This window comes from Copadichromis virginalis, linkage group LG13, assembly GCF_057382275.1.
Source record: "Copadichromis virginalis isolate Kocher_CV1m ecotype Utaka linkage group LG13, C_Virginalis_male_GT1.1, whole genome shotgun sequence".
Classification (NCBI taxonomy): Eukaryota; Metazoa; Chordata; class Actinopteri; order Cichliformes; family Cichlidae; genus Copadichromis; species Copadichromis virginalis.
Window position 1 is genome coordinate 28871892 of NC_140630.1, and position 12738 is coordinate 28884629.

The 12738-nt window shown below is 42.6% G+C and overlaps 3 protein-coding genes across 5 annotated transcripts in view; 2 read left to right on the forward strand and 1 right to left on the reverse strand.

Annotated features, from left to right (window-relative positions):
- Positions 1–1570: 1570 nt before the first annotated feature.
- prop1 (PROP paired-like homeobox 1) lies at positions 1571–3912 on the forward strand. Its single transcript, XM_085476753.1, has 3 exons — positions 1571–1665; positions 2615–2844; positions 3326–3912. Exons 1-3 carry the CDS (start codon positions 1572–1574, stop codon positions 3695–3697), a joined length of 696 nt encoding a protein of 231 aa, XP_085332879.1. The 5' UTR covers position 1571; the 3' UTR covers positions 3698–3912.
- Positions 3913–5543: 1631 nt separating this feature from the next.
- mcfd2 (multiple coagulation factor deficiency 2, ER cargo receptor complex subunit) lies at positions 5544–9367 on the reverse strand. 2 transcript variants are annotated; one of them, XM_085478387.1, is made up of 4 exons: positions 9258–9367; positions 8564–8734; positions 8310–8469; positions 5544–7430 (listed from the first exon to the last, which is right to left on the reverse strand). In XM_085478387.1, the coding sequence occupies exons 2-4, from the start codon at positions 8731–8733 to the stop codon at positions 7299–7301; spliced, it is 462 nt and encodes a 153-aa protein (XP_085334513.1). In that variant the 5' UTR covers position 8734; positions 9258–9367; the 3' UTR covers positions 5544–7298. The 2 variants fall into 2 exon arrangements, with proteins under 2 accessions (XP_085334513.1, XP_085334512.1); XM_085478386.1 differs by having other exon boundaries at positions 8564–8737.
- Positions 9368–12284: 2917 nt separating this feature from the next.
- Positions 12285–12738, forward strand: part of ttc7a (tetratricopeptide repeat domain 7A) — a 63655-nt gene continuing 63201 nt past the window's right edge. For both annotated transcript variants that reach the window (XM_085478388.1, XM_085478389.1), the window contains exon 1: positions 12285–12548. In XM_085478388.1, coding sequence (XP_085334514.1) covers positions 12419–12548 — 130 coding nt within the window. In that variant the 5' untranslated portion in view covers positions 12285–12418. The remainder of the gene's footprint in view (positions 12549–12738) is intronic.

Consider the following 12738-nt stretch of genomic DNA (forward strand, 5'->3'; position numbering starts at 1 on the left):
GCCATTCAATCACTCTACGTTGTCTGTTAGACTTTCCTGGCAGGGATCCTGGTCCCAGGCAGGACTACGATCTGCTGGATCACACACATGTAGAGTCCAGCATTTGAACTTTTGATTTATTGGTTCTTGGGAATTGCACGTATGGCTCAGGCCAAATGGCATCTTATAATATTACACAAGGAGAGGGCCTGCTTAGAATGTACTCCTAATGTAAACGTGTAGTCTAATAGGGCCTCTTGCATAAGCTACTTAACAGTGGATATGTATATACGGAGCACATGTACAAACAAATAGCATTGTTCAACAAATATAGCGCGTGATGAATGGCCGTCTCGCGCTGATAAAAAGCCAGCTGCTGCTCTCCAACTATGTGAGCTGTCTTCTTGCTGCCCTGTCATGACTCAGTGCTGAGTGGGACATTAGTGGGTCTCTTCCTGGTATCAGGGCCATTCCTCTACACTGGGCCTGGACTCAGTTTAGCATCATGGGAATTTCTGAGAGCAGCTGAGGGTCCCGGGAGGTTACGCTGGAGTTCAGCTGAGTTAATCCAGCTGACGGGGTGCTCTTTCAGTCGGGAGACAGTGAACCGAAGGCTGGAGGTGACCACGGAGGGGTTGGGTTTATGGAGGATCCCCAGTCCCCCACCCCCCTACAGGCACCACATAAATCCATATGAAAAAATGTTTATAATTCATGTTCAATCTTTGCCTCAACCTGACAGAACAGTGCCACCTGGTGGTCACATAGAGCAAAGAATATCCTCTTTAGCCCACATGTTCAAGTTTTTATTCCACATGTTCAACTTTCACTCAGTATATTTATTTCATATAGCTTTAACATTTTTTTTTACATATACACTTTTCTATATTTTCAGCTTTTATTAGATTTTTTTTGCATATATTCAAGTTTTTATTCCACATGTTCATCTTTCATTCAACATATTTGAAGTTTGGATTTTACATTACTTCCCAGATTTGGATGTATATATTCATCTTTCACATATTTTCAGTTTTCTTCCCATAAGGGGAAGAAAACTGAAAATTTTTGTAATTTTTGTATATATACAGGGTTTTTTGTATATATTGATATTTCATTCCAAATATTAAACTTTCATTCTGTATATTAAAGGTTTTTAATTTTATATGTTCAACTTTTTTGCTAAAGACTTAATGTCTTGTCATGTAGTCAAGTTGTTATTCTAAATACTCAACTTTCATCCCATATATTCATGTTCTTTTGCATATGTTGACAATTTTATCCATATATTCAAGTTTTTATTTTATATCCTCTCTACATATGATACATTTCTTGCCGCTTTCTACTGAAATGTGCATTCTTTACATTCAACTTTCTTTGCATATATTCAAGTCTTTGCAATGGTGCACTGCAAAACTGTAGATGAGCATGAAGCTACTAGAACACAACTGTTGGTTTCTGTGCTGGACCAGCAGAAACATACGGTGCCTTTCACTCAACCGGCCCACCAACACAGGTGAAGGTAAAACAGATGGGTGGGACATGTGACTTTAAGTTTAGCTGCGTCTGTGTGAGGGGGGATCAGAAGTGAAGTGATGGCCCAGGTGAAGGTAGCGGGAGAGAGTGTGAGGATCCACCAGGACAGCACGGATCTTTACTCCGACATGACTACAGTCAGCTCCAGTGCAGGTGAGTCAAACAACATCCTAATGACCCCGTTCTTGTGTTCTTCCACAGCATCTACATTAAATTAGTTCTAATTTTATTGACACACGAGTCGCACATTGTATATTGTCAGCTTTGTTATAAAGAGTTAGCAAAACCACTTTATGTAAAGAAGTGGTGTTATGTTAATTCCCTTTATTATACTGTCATCCTGCAGATTTGGTTTACTTTGCAACCTTTGGATCACCTTCTTAGCTTTTAAGGCAGTATTTTCTATGTTTACCATTGATAGATTATTTAATCAGCTGCGATGCTTTGTTGTTCTCGTACTCTTTAATAAACAGAGTATAGTAGTGTTGGAAAGTGATGAACACACGATATAAAAGTTTAAAGCTTTAGAAAAATAAACTGTTATATAAAACCTCCCTACTTTCAGCTTCTCTGATTTTCACAGCGGGGCAGCTCCGCATGTTTGATTTGGCAAATTTTTTCCACCCGCTGGTTGCCCTTCCTGACACAATCCCCCCCCGCAAGTTACCAAGTTTGCTCATGTAATCATAATAATTGCCTCTGCCATTCGACATCCAGCTGTTTTATAATGTCATCTGATACCAGCAGACCAAGTCGACTCATTTTAAGGAGATGAGTCCCTTTGCTGGTGATTGTGGTAATAATCTTGGACAAATCCTCCAGTTTCTGGTGTCTGTTTCTCACGAGCTTGTGTTTGCCAGCTAAAGCTCTCTGGCTCTCAGGTTGCCTGATGCCAGTGGGAACCAGAAAGTCGGGTAATCCCTCCTTTTTTTGAGACAGTCATTGGTGAATTGCTGCTTTTTCAGTTAAGGCCGCATTTCTTGTGTCATGTTGAGGAAGTGAAGAAATAAGACCTGGGAAATTTTTCCCTAAAAAACAAAAAAACAAAAAAAAAGGATCCACACAACCCCTTCCCCTTTTCTTTTCTCGCCCCTGAAAACAGATATAGGAGAGTCGGTGAGGAAGGGGACATTGTGCGAGACCTCTGTGGCTGTAGGATTCAATAGACGGAGCAGAGCATACCCCTCCCCAGCCAGAAGACGCCACCGCACCACCTTCAGCCACAAACAGCTGGAGCAGCTGGAAGTGGCGTTTGGACAAAATCAGTATCCTGACATCTACTACAGAGAGGAGCTGGCTCGAATCACTAAACTCAATGAGGCTCGCATACAGGTGGGATGGTCTTCATGTTGGAGCTCTCTGACAACTGTGGCTTTTTAGGAGTTGGGGTGTGCAACTCCAAAAAAAAGAAACAGGGCGGGGTGTTTTAGGCACAAATGCTCAAAACTGCTAATAAAACAGTTCAACAAAAGAGCTGGTCTACATCTGCAAGCCACTTTGCAACCCACCTCTAGTTCAGCTCTTTTTGTTCATTCTGTATCTCACTAAATCAGTAACAAATCACTGATACCTTTTGCTTTGGGAGGACCTGGGACAGTTACAAATATAAGGGACCCTGACCTCTGTGGCGTATCATTGTTGGATGAATGCTTCAGATTTTTGTCCCAAAGTTGTGTTGCAGGAATGCTGCGTGCAACAGTCTGATCAATGATCCTGATTTGGTTCAGTCTAATTCAGTGGTGGCCCTATTTGTTGCTGAACCCACCATGCTTTGTATGTAAAAGCCTCGACTAACCCATCCTTGTCTCAGCAGGTGTGGTTTCAGAACAGGAGAGCCAAACAGCGTAAGCAGGAGAGGGCCTCGCAGAAGGTTCTCCCAGTGGGAGTGATGCCAGGCCACAGGGCGCTTCTGGGAGGCGTGCACATCCAGCCGTCCGGCATGTCTCGGCAGTACTACCCCCAGCCCCTGCCCCACATCCCTCGCCTCTCTTCCATGTTGCCCTCAGGGGCATACACCCGCCACCCGGGGCCAGGTAGCCAGTGCCCATGTCCCGGCGCTTCCACTCAGCCAACCTCCCAGCGGCAGCATGATGACTGGTACGGCTCGCTGAGGAGCAACCTCACCTCGCCCATGTTCTCGCTCACCTCCATGCCTCCTCTGGATCCCACCTCTCACTGGAGCTAAGAAGCACCAGATGTTTCCACACAGAATACTAAGAAGCCTCTTTTTCATCTTCACAGTTACACACATCCTGTTTGCTCTCTCACTGCTGAATTTTCCAGCTAGTCTGTAAAATAAAATGTATCTTCTTAGCCACACCCGAGCTTCCCCAGTCCCTTGGCTGGAAACGACTGATGTCTACTGGATTTATAGAAATGCAATAAAAGGTTCTTTGAACATTAAGGATACTTTTTTTTTTACTTTGCAAAAAAAGGTTAGCTCAAGGAGCACACACTAGAATTTGTTTTTAATTTTATAAACCTTTCAGCTTCATGTCATGGCTTTCATAGTTCCCTAATACACCTACAGGTAACATTACTACAATCTAAAGTTGGGATGTTAAATGAAATGTAAATAGAAACAGAATGCAATGATTTTCAAATCCCTGTTTGAATTTGACAAATTCAGGTAATCTGGCTTCTTCCCACAGTTTAAATACACACAGTTAGTGGGGTTAGGTGATTCTAAATTACCCATAGGTGTAAATGGTTGTCTGTTTCTGTGTTAGCCTTGTGATAGACTGGCGATTTGTCCTGCTTCTCTCCCTGTGACAGCTGGGATAAGTGGAAGAGGATGGATGGAGTTTAAAACTATGGTGAATGCAACAATGATGGTTCATGAGATTTGCAAATCACTGCATTCTGTTTTTCCATGTGTCCCTGTTGCAACACACATGAATACAATTCATTAGCAAGACACTATAGAACTTGCCTGCATGCTTAGGTGCCAGTTCAGCCATTTGATTCATGTTACAGCAGCTCATGAGTGAATGAACATGGTGCAATAAAAGTACTTTTAGAAGTACATTTTTCCAAACACTTACATTTACCTCATTTTACTTAAGTAGAGTTAGTGGTTGCCACTTCAGCATGCAGTCAAGTTCTATACTCTTGCTAATGACTTACTAATTTTATTCAGGTGTTGCAACAGGGACACATGGAAAAGTTGCAGGACACCGGCCCTCGAGGACTGGAGTTTGAGACCCCTGTGAGAATATCTCATTGGCATAATGCTTTCCCTAGACCAGGGGTGGGCAACTTCAGGCCTCGAGGGCCGGTGTCCTGCAGGTTTTAGATGTGTCCTTGATCCAACACAGCTGATTCAAATGGCTAAATTACCCCCATAACATGTCTTGTAGTTCTCCAGAGGCCTGGTCACAAACTAGTCATGTGTTTCAGGTGTGCTGACCCAGGGTGAGATCTAAAACCTGCAGGACACCGGCCCTCGAGGCCTGGAGTTGCCCACCCCTGCCCCAGCCGCTTACCCCAACCATCAAAAATGAATGCCTAACCCTAACCCTCAGCCTAAACCTAACCATAACCTAACTTTAACACTAAAACCACATTTTGAGCCTAAAAAATGTTTTCAAACTCATGTGGATGGGCACTTTGTCCCCACAAGTATAGTAGCATGCCAATTTTTTGTCCTCACAAAGATGTCTAAACATGTGTGTGTGTACACACACACAGACACGCACGCACAAATCCTTAATAGCCTCGCTGCCCCTGCAGCTTTGACATGAAATGTAATATTTATTTAGGATATGAAGACGTACTTGTTGTCCCCTTAAAGGAGGTGGAGTTCCCGCAGTATGTCTATATAAATAGTTTTATGTCCTGATATAATTATAATTATGTCCTACATAGAAACTGTGGACATACCTTCTGGATCTGATAATTGAAGCCAATGCACAACACTTTCAAGCTGCATTCTTTCTAGTGGTCAGCAGAGGGCGATCCTTCTATCGTATCTTCTTTTTCCAAACGTGACCAACAACAAATAACACAGACAGCACTACATGAAAAAGGTGTGCAGAATACAGTCTTCTTTTAATATTTCACATTACAGAGACAACACAGTCGCATCTGTTATGCTTTTTAAATATTTGCACTCAGAAAAACCTGAGTTGACTGAAGAGTTAATACTAGATGGCAAAAATATAGAGAAGTCATCAACGTGTGGCAAAAAAATAAAACTACTTCAGAAGAAATCACAGATGAATTGAACAGACCTAACCTGACATATTATACTCACGTCTGTTTTAAAGGCAGCTAAAGTCTGAAGCAAATGTGTTGTGTTCAAGTCCTTTCCTGAAGGCCCGTAAAACAGAGTCCGCTTTAAAAACTAACGGCAGTGTGCGTTTAGTCTAGCTTATCCAGTGATGAAGAATCTGCAACACGCCGCTGCTTTACATTCACTCTGCGAGGACAGGTGTGCGTCGAGCTCCTGCTGACTCTGCGATTATCACGCCGGCTCATTTTTTTTGTCGTTTTAATCGGGAAGGTGTCACAACTGAAACACAGACAGTATTTCTGCTACTGTAACCTGCAGCCTCGGGCTTCACATCAAACATACGGACTGTGATCAAGTCAAGGTCACTTTCTGTTGTCATGGGAACCATCCTCACACAAACAGCAAATTAAACAGATTGACAGGAGGAACCATTTGGCCCGCTGTGTTCAGCATGAGTGTGCTTGTAAATGAGTGTGTCCGTCTGAAGCAGAACTACTTCACATAAAGGGGACCCATCATGTCATATAAATACACTTTTACAGTGTTGGATGTTCTTGGCTGTATATTAAAGTAAAGCTCAGGTTTCAGATTGATCTAAACGCTCCACTTACCTTTTTTTATTTTCAGTATGATGTCGATGAGAACAGATATCCTTAATGTGGTTGTGCAGTGGCCAATCAAAGATCAATAAGGCATATTCTGAACTCTGAATAACACAAAGCTACTCTCGAAAGTCCCAGAATAAAAATATAGAACTGGAAATGAGTAGAACAGGTCCCCTTTAATGTGAGGACACTCTATTTACAGACTGTTGTGCTGCCAGAGAGAATCAAAGTGTAGCACCACTAAAAGAAAACACTCTACCCAAGCTTTTGTACATGTCAAGGATCAGTTCACCCAAAATCAAAGGCAGCTTTGCTTAGAATACAGTATTTAGAATATAGTGAAGTCCAAGCTTCACTGTGGAAACCGGAAGTTACAGGGGGTTAACCAGGCCTCAGTTAACCACCTGCTTGTTGTACCTTAATCACTTCCTGTTCCTTTGTTTTTTTAATCCACACACTCGGAGTACTGCTCCTCCAGTCGTTCAGGGCTTGTGTGTGAATGAGGCCGCCTTAAAACTCCCCACCTGCACATATGCAGCTCCAAAAAACAGGGGATTCAGATCTGAAAGTATACTGCTAAGGATTAACTAGAAAAATACCAATTTAGGTGAACTGGCCCTTTGAAATGGCATCTACACACACACACACACACACACAAAAAAGGTCCTAATGAAGTGGAAGACTCCACCAGACTGAAACAAAGGGCATCCTGTGTTCCACCCTTTTTGTCATTTATCAGATTACTGCTGATTCAGCTTGGAAAAATCATCCGTCAGAAGTTTCACGAACGATCGATACTCCTGACCGATAATCTGTAAGAAAGAAATCAAAGACGGTCCTCTAAAAAGTTGTGCGGCTTCTCAGTTTTGGCTGCAGGTACGCTCACCCTCCAGCCTCTCTGCTGATTCCTCGCTGTCTTCGTGGACGGGAAGCAACAGAAAGACGCTCTACTCCAGCGATTTGGCGAACTCTGCGTAATCTATGTAGCCGTCATTGTTTTTGTCATCGTCCTTCAGAACGTCATCGATGAGAGCAATGAGTTCCTCCTCTTTCATTGGCTGGCTGCTCTCTCCTCTCTCCTAAACAGAGACGAGCAGAGCAGCGAAAACGATTGGACCTTTCTGTGCGCAGGAATCGTGAGGCGAAAAATGTGTCACAACAATATTTTTAATCACAGCCACAGAAATAAAGGAGCAGAAAACGTGTCAGCTAACAAAACTGTTTTTTAATCGCTTTGGTGTCACGTTGCATGAATTCTTTGTTTCCTAAGGGGTGATGGATCCGCATTGTCACCGATTTTGTCCCACACACACTTCCTGACACCTTCCTGAACATTTAAAAAGTTAGCAGGATAACAAAGATGAGGCTCAAAACCTACCAGCTAATTAAAGCTAGTAACGGGCTTAATGGGAGACAGTGTCAATAAAAGATTCAGAGAAGTCTCGGTGCACAAGGGACAAGGCCAAAAATCTGTACTGATTAGCTGTGACCTTTGTGTGTATTGCAACTTGGTGGCAAGTTGTGCCTTTGGTGAGAATACCTTATTTGTGCAAGACAATTCCTAACACACTGTGCAAATATTCCAACAGCATGACTCCCATATAAAGAAGTCCTGGAGCTTAAAGACCGCCTGCAGTACTGACCTGTCACCCACTGAAACATCTGGTGCGTTATGAAACAAATTTTAAAAATATTATGATGAGAAGAGACCCTGAACTGCAGACATGCTGATATTCTATATAAAAGAAAAAAAACACTAGAGCAAAGCTAACATTTACAGAGTGCTGCTAAAAGATGGGTAAACATGCCCCTGTCCCAACTTTCTGAAACACAAAGCATTTAAATGTCTCAGTCCCATCCCACAATAAGAAGGGTATGAGGAAGTGGGAAAGTAACCGTTATGTATCCTTTTAATGCCAACTATGACAAAAAAAACGTGCTCACACATGAATTCTCACCTCTCTGTGTACATGTGAGATTGCTGTTGCAAGCTCCAGCCCGTCCAGCAGGTTGTTCCCATCGTAATCGTGCATTTTGAAATAGTGCAGCTGGAGCTCCTGGGGCGTCATGTCTTTCTCTGGTTTGTCTATGACGCCCTCTAAATGCTCCATGATGTGGCTGCCACCAGAGGAACAACAAACAAACACAGCTACTGATTAGACAGAACCCAAAGTTCACCTCGTCCTGAGTCGTGCACGGCCATGCCACTCACTCTTTGTCTTGAACCATGTTTCTATCCAGGCGATGTTGGCTGGCTGCACTTTCTACGATCTGCTGCTGATGGTGGTGGTCTGGGTTCATCTGAGCGTGAGCGCACAGAAAACAGCAGGACATAAAGAGGAGCATACCCCCCCACTGCACACTACACCTGCTGCTCCTCATTCTGCTGCGGAAAGGCAAAGACTGAGAGTCAGCAAGTTCAGGAACACAGCTCCTGAATATCTATGTTGGACATCACCTTCTTACTACTCAAATGTCCTCAGTTTAGCACCTCACTTACATCCAGCAACACATTTGAATGTCCTTCTTACCGATTAACATGTTTCTCCTGATCAAACTACATTCACACCTGTTTTATAAGTTTGATATCTGGCTCTATAAGACAACAGCAAGGTGCTACAAATAAGCACCATGTGTTTATTTTAACAAAAAACACCACAGACACACACAGTGCATGGACCGCACTAATAGGGATGTTTCTGCAGTAAACTGTGAGATTACACTGCTATGCTAACTCAGTTAAACAGCCACATTAAAAGAGGGATGTATGACCGTTAGCTTGAGAGCCATTATAAGATAAATACAGCAACAAGCTGCATCTCAGGGCTACGCTGAAATAACATAATTTCATGGGTCATGACTTGGTGTAACTGGTAAAGAAATAAAAAAGATGTATATGTACTTACGTTTAAATAATTTCTATCTTCACCTGTATCCGCGAACAGTTGTGCAGTTGTGCGTAGTTTGCTGCTTTAATGATCAATCCGAGCTTTCTCGGACTGAGCGGCTTTCCGTAGCTTCACTTTGACACGACAGCTCATTGTGATTGGCTGCAGCTATCCGAGAGCGCTCAACTGGGTCAAGATGATTCCCTCCACGTTATTCTGAATTCTTCGTCTTTCTCTGTCTAAAGCTAAAATTAGTTTTATTATTTTGTTGTGGGTTACAGTAAGATTCGTGTACAATTGCTATACATTAATAAGCTCAAACTAAACCTTGTAGAATATTCCGTATAGAATAATTTTATATATTTCTAGTGCTTTCCGTTTTCACGAACTAGCGTTTTGATCATTTGACAGAATTTACGAATTCATGCGACAGACATGCTGTTGAATCACCTTTAGCGGTAATAACTTGAAGGTTTTTTGTAAACTTTTAGTTTTTGTATGACTTTACAAGCCTCTCTCGTCATCGTGGAGGAATTTTGGCCCCAAAAAGTTGATTGTGTTCATCTGGACGTAGCGTTTTCAGTGGGAGATACGTTTCGTCACTCATCCAAGTGACTTCTTCAGTCTCAGCTGACTGCAGGTTTCCCCAATCTTATATTTGCACAATGACTAAAACCAGACCACTGAATGAACGAAGAGCTGTGAGGTCAGTTCCAACCTTTTGGGATTTACCTGGATGATTGAACATGCATCAAGAATTTGGTTCATTGGTCTTTGGTTGCATTCGTTTATGCACAGCTCTCCCAAGGTCCCAGCACAGCCTTTCAATTAAGTTTCAATCTGGACTTTGATCCAAACCGTCACCACTGTGCATGACACTATGAGGTGTTTGTGCTCTTATCCTGTGTTTGCTTTTGGCCAAACATCTCCAGTTTAGTCTTGAATCTCTTTAGTTCCTCAGAATCAGTAAGAATGTACTCCCCCCCCCACAAGACTGTATGTGTCAGTGTTGTCTTCCCTAATAAAACATTAAACGATAGATGGATTTAAAAGAAAAATCTCAGTAAAGATTTCCTGTCACAGAGGCAGGCATATTTTCTCTAATGTTGGGTGTTTTTCACATCTCAAATATGAATATGCTTAATGACAAGTTTATGGAACCAGTGAATCTTTTGAGGCCAACCTAATTATTCCCATCCCACACAGCATTTGTGATCTCAGCCAATAGCAGCACAGCGTCAATTCCTCTCCTGTTGTGCTATGAGCATGCAGGGGTCACCACGGGAAAAAGATCCACATTGTTTCACTTCCTGACACAACCTTTGCCAGCTAAGGACTGGTGTTGTGCCAAGAAAAAAGTGATTTCCAGTATTTAAACTCTTATAAATGACCGATAACCTGTCAAATAGGGTTATGTCAAGAATCATATAAAGTCATTTTAAACCACAAGCAACTTTTCCTACCAGAAGGTAAAAGCAGCAATCAGTTTTTGGCAAAGTGAGTTTTATATACTATTGCTTTATCCAGCTAAAAAGACACATCAACATTAAAAATGTATTTTCTAAAGAGGAATATGGCCAAGAGGGCAGCAGAAATTGCAACAAATATAATGTAATAGCTCTCAAGAGATATTTTAAGTGGCCAAAAAGCACTAGATTGAATATAATGTAATTACAATAAGGCTGGATCATAAAGATACCAGCAAAACATGTCATTTCTTTCCTCTCCATATATAACCCCTCCATAAATCCTGTTGACTACAGTCTTTTTTACCAACATAATAAAATACGTTACCCATAAAAAACACACTCTCTTTTTTGGCACAACACCAGCTGAAGGAGTATACACTAGCTTGTGACCCTCTGATGTTGGGCTTTTCTTTGTCTGTCTCTTCCTTGAATAGAACCAGCAAACTTCACATCAAATTGTGTGACCCACCAAACCACGGAGCCACTCTAGAATTTGGGGTTGGCGAAAATTCCCACCGGGGTTCAGAGAGGCCTGGAGAATCCAATGATATGTCCCAGATATTTACATATGTAAAAGTATTCCTACCATAAAGTTCTAAATATCCATGAACACACACATACACACCTCCACTTAAAGAGCCCCCTTTTTGTATGCTCAAACGAAGCCACGCCCCTGGTGGCGGACCTATCTTATCGGGTCACTTTGAGTTGAGACGTTCTCTACGTCAGCAGGGGGCGTGGCCGCTCAGCTGTGAGGTCTGTCAGCACCGCACGGCACAGGGTGGTGGACACGACAAGAGGGACGAGCGTCGTTTATGTCAAGCAAATGTCAACTTTCCAGAGAGAAAATGAAGCAGCTAAGTCTCTGTTCAGGAGGCTTGAGGTTTTATTTTAATGTCATAAAGTAGCTGATAGATCCTGAGTAGTCAGTGACCCTCGTTTCCTCTGTATGTGCACCCTGTGCTGTGGTTTCATGGGTAAATGCTCACTGTGTGATTCCCCCCAGCGTCCCCCATTTAGTTGAATTATATTTTACATCACATTCCTGAGCTTGAGCTTGATAAAGCGCAATTACACCTCACAGCGCAATAGCTGTCAGATGTACTGATCCAGCGTCAGTGAACCAAAGATTTACAACAGATTTTGTTTTTCACTCATTTATTTAAAAAAAAAACAACCCACAATATGTGTCTGTACTGTATATCCTGCCTCGGCTGGGTTGCCCACTTTGCTGCAGCATTCTTTGCATTGCTGTTTCTTAAGCTCTACCTGATCCAGTTAAAGTGTTGACGGCAAGAGATTAGGGGCATGGGTTTTAAGAGGACTTCCTTCCCTTCAAACAGCTACAGATCAAGTCCTCTCCAAATGCCACACTCATTTGAAGTTGAAGGGGGAAAAGCTTTAGACAGAAAAGCAGGAATGTGAATGTTATAATAAACACGAGCAATAGTTCCTGCACAAACAGAGTGTGCGGGTTCTTGGGGCTTCCTACAGATGTGTAATGTAACAGCAATTAAACCCATGTTAACGCCTGCATGTATTTCTCTGGACTTTGCTGCTGTTGACTTTCTGTGCCCGTAATAACCCACACCCCACCCTCCACCAGTCTCCCTCCGCACTCTGTGATTACACATTTATTTCTCCTGGTCCTAGTCTGCAGTTACTCCCATCGTGTCCGGGGAGTACAGTCACCATCGGGACAGAGCGGCGATGGCATCCCGGATTTCTTTCACTCAGGCCCGGCTGGAAGCGGAGCTGGAGCGCTACCGGGCCGAGTGCCAGTGGGACAAGATGCCGGCGATAGTTGAGCAGATGCAGGCTGCGCGGATCCACGAAGACGGTGAGTTGATGGTGGTATGCACCTGGGTTTTTTTTTTAAGTTCAGGTGGCTGTTGTCACTTCCTGGCTGTTTTTTAACTGTTCATTGATCTGTACACTGTAAAAAAAAGGAAAAAAAGAAAAAGTTTTTTAAGTTTCGGGAAGCTGCTTCCAGGGGAGAAGCGGTAAGAAATTCTCTTAAACAATTAAAA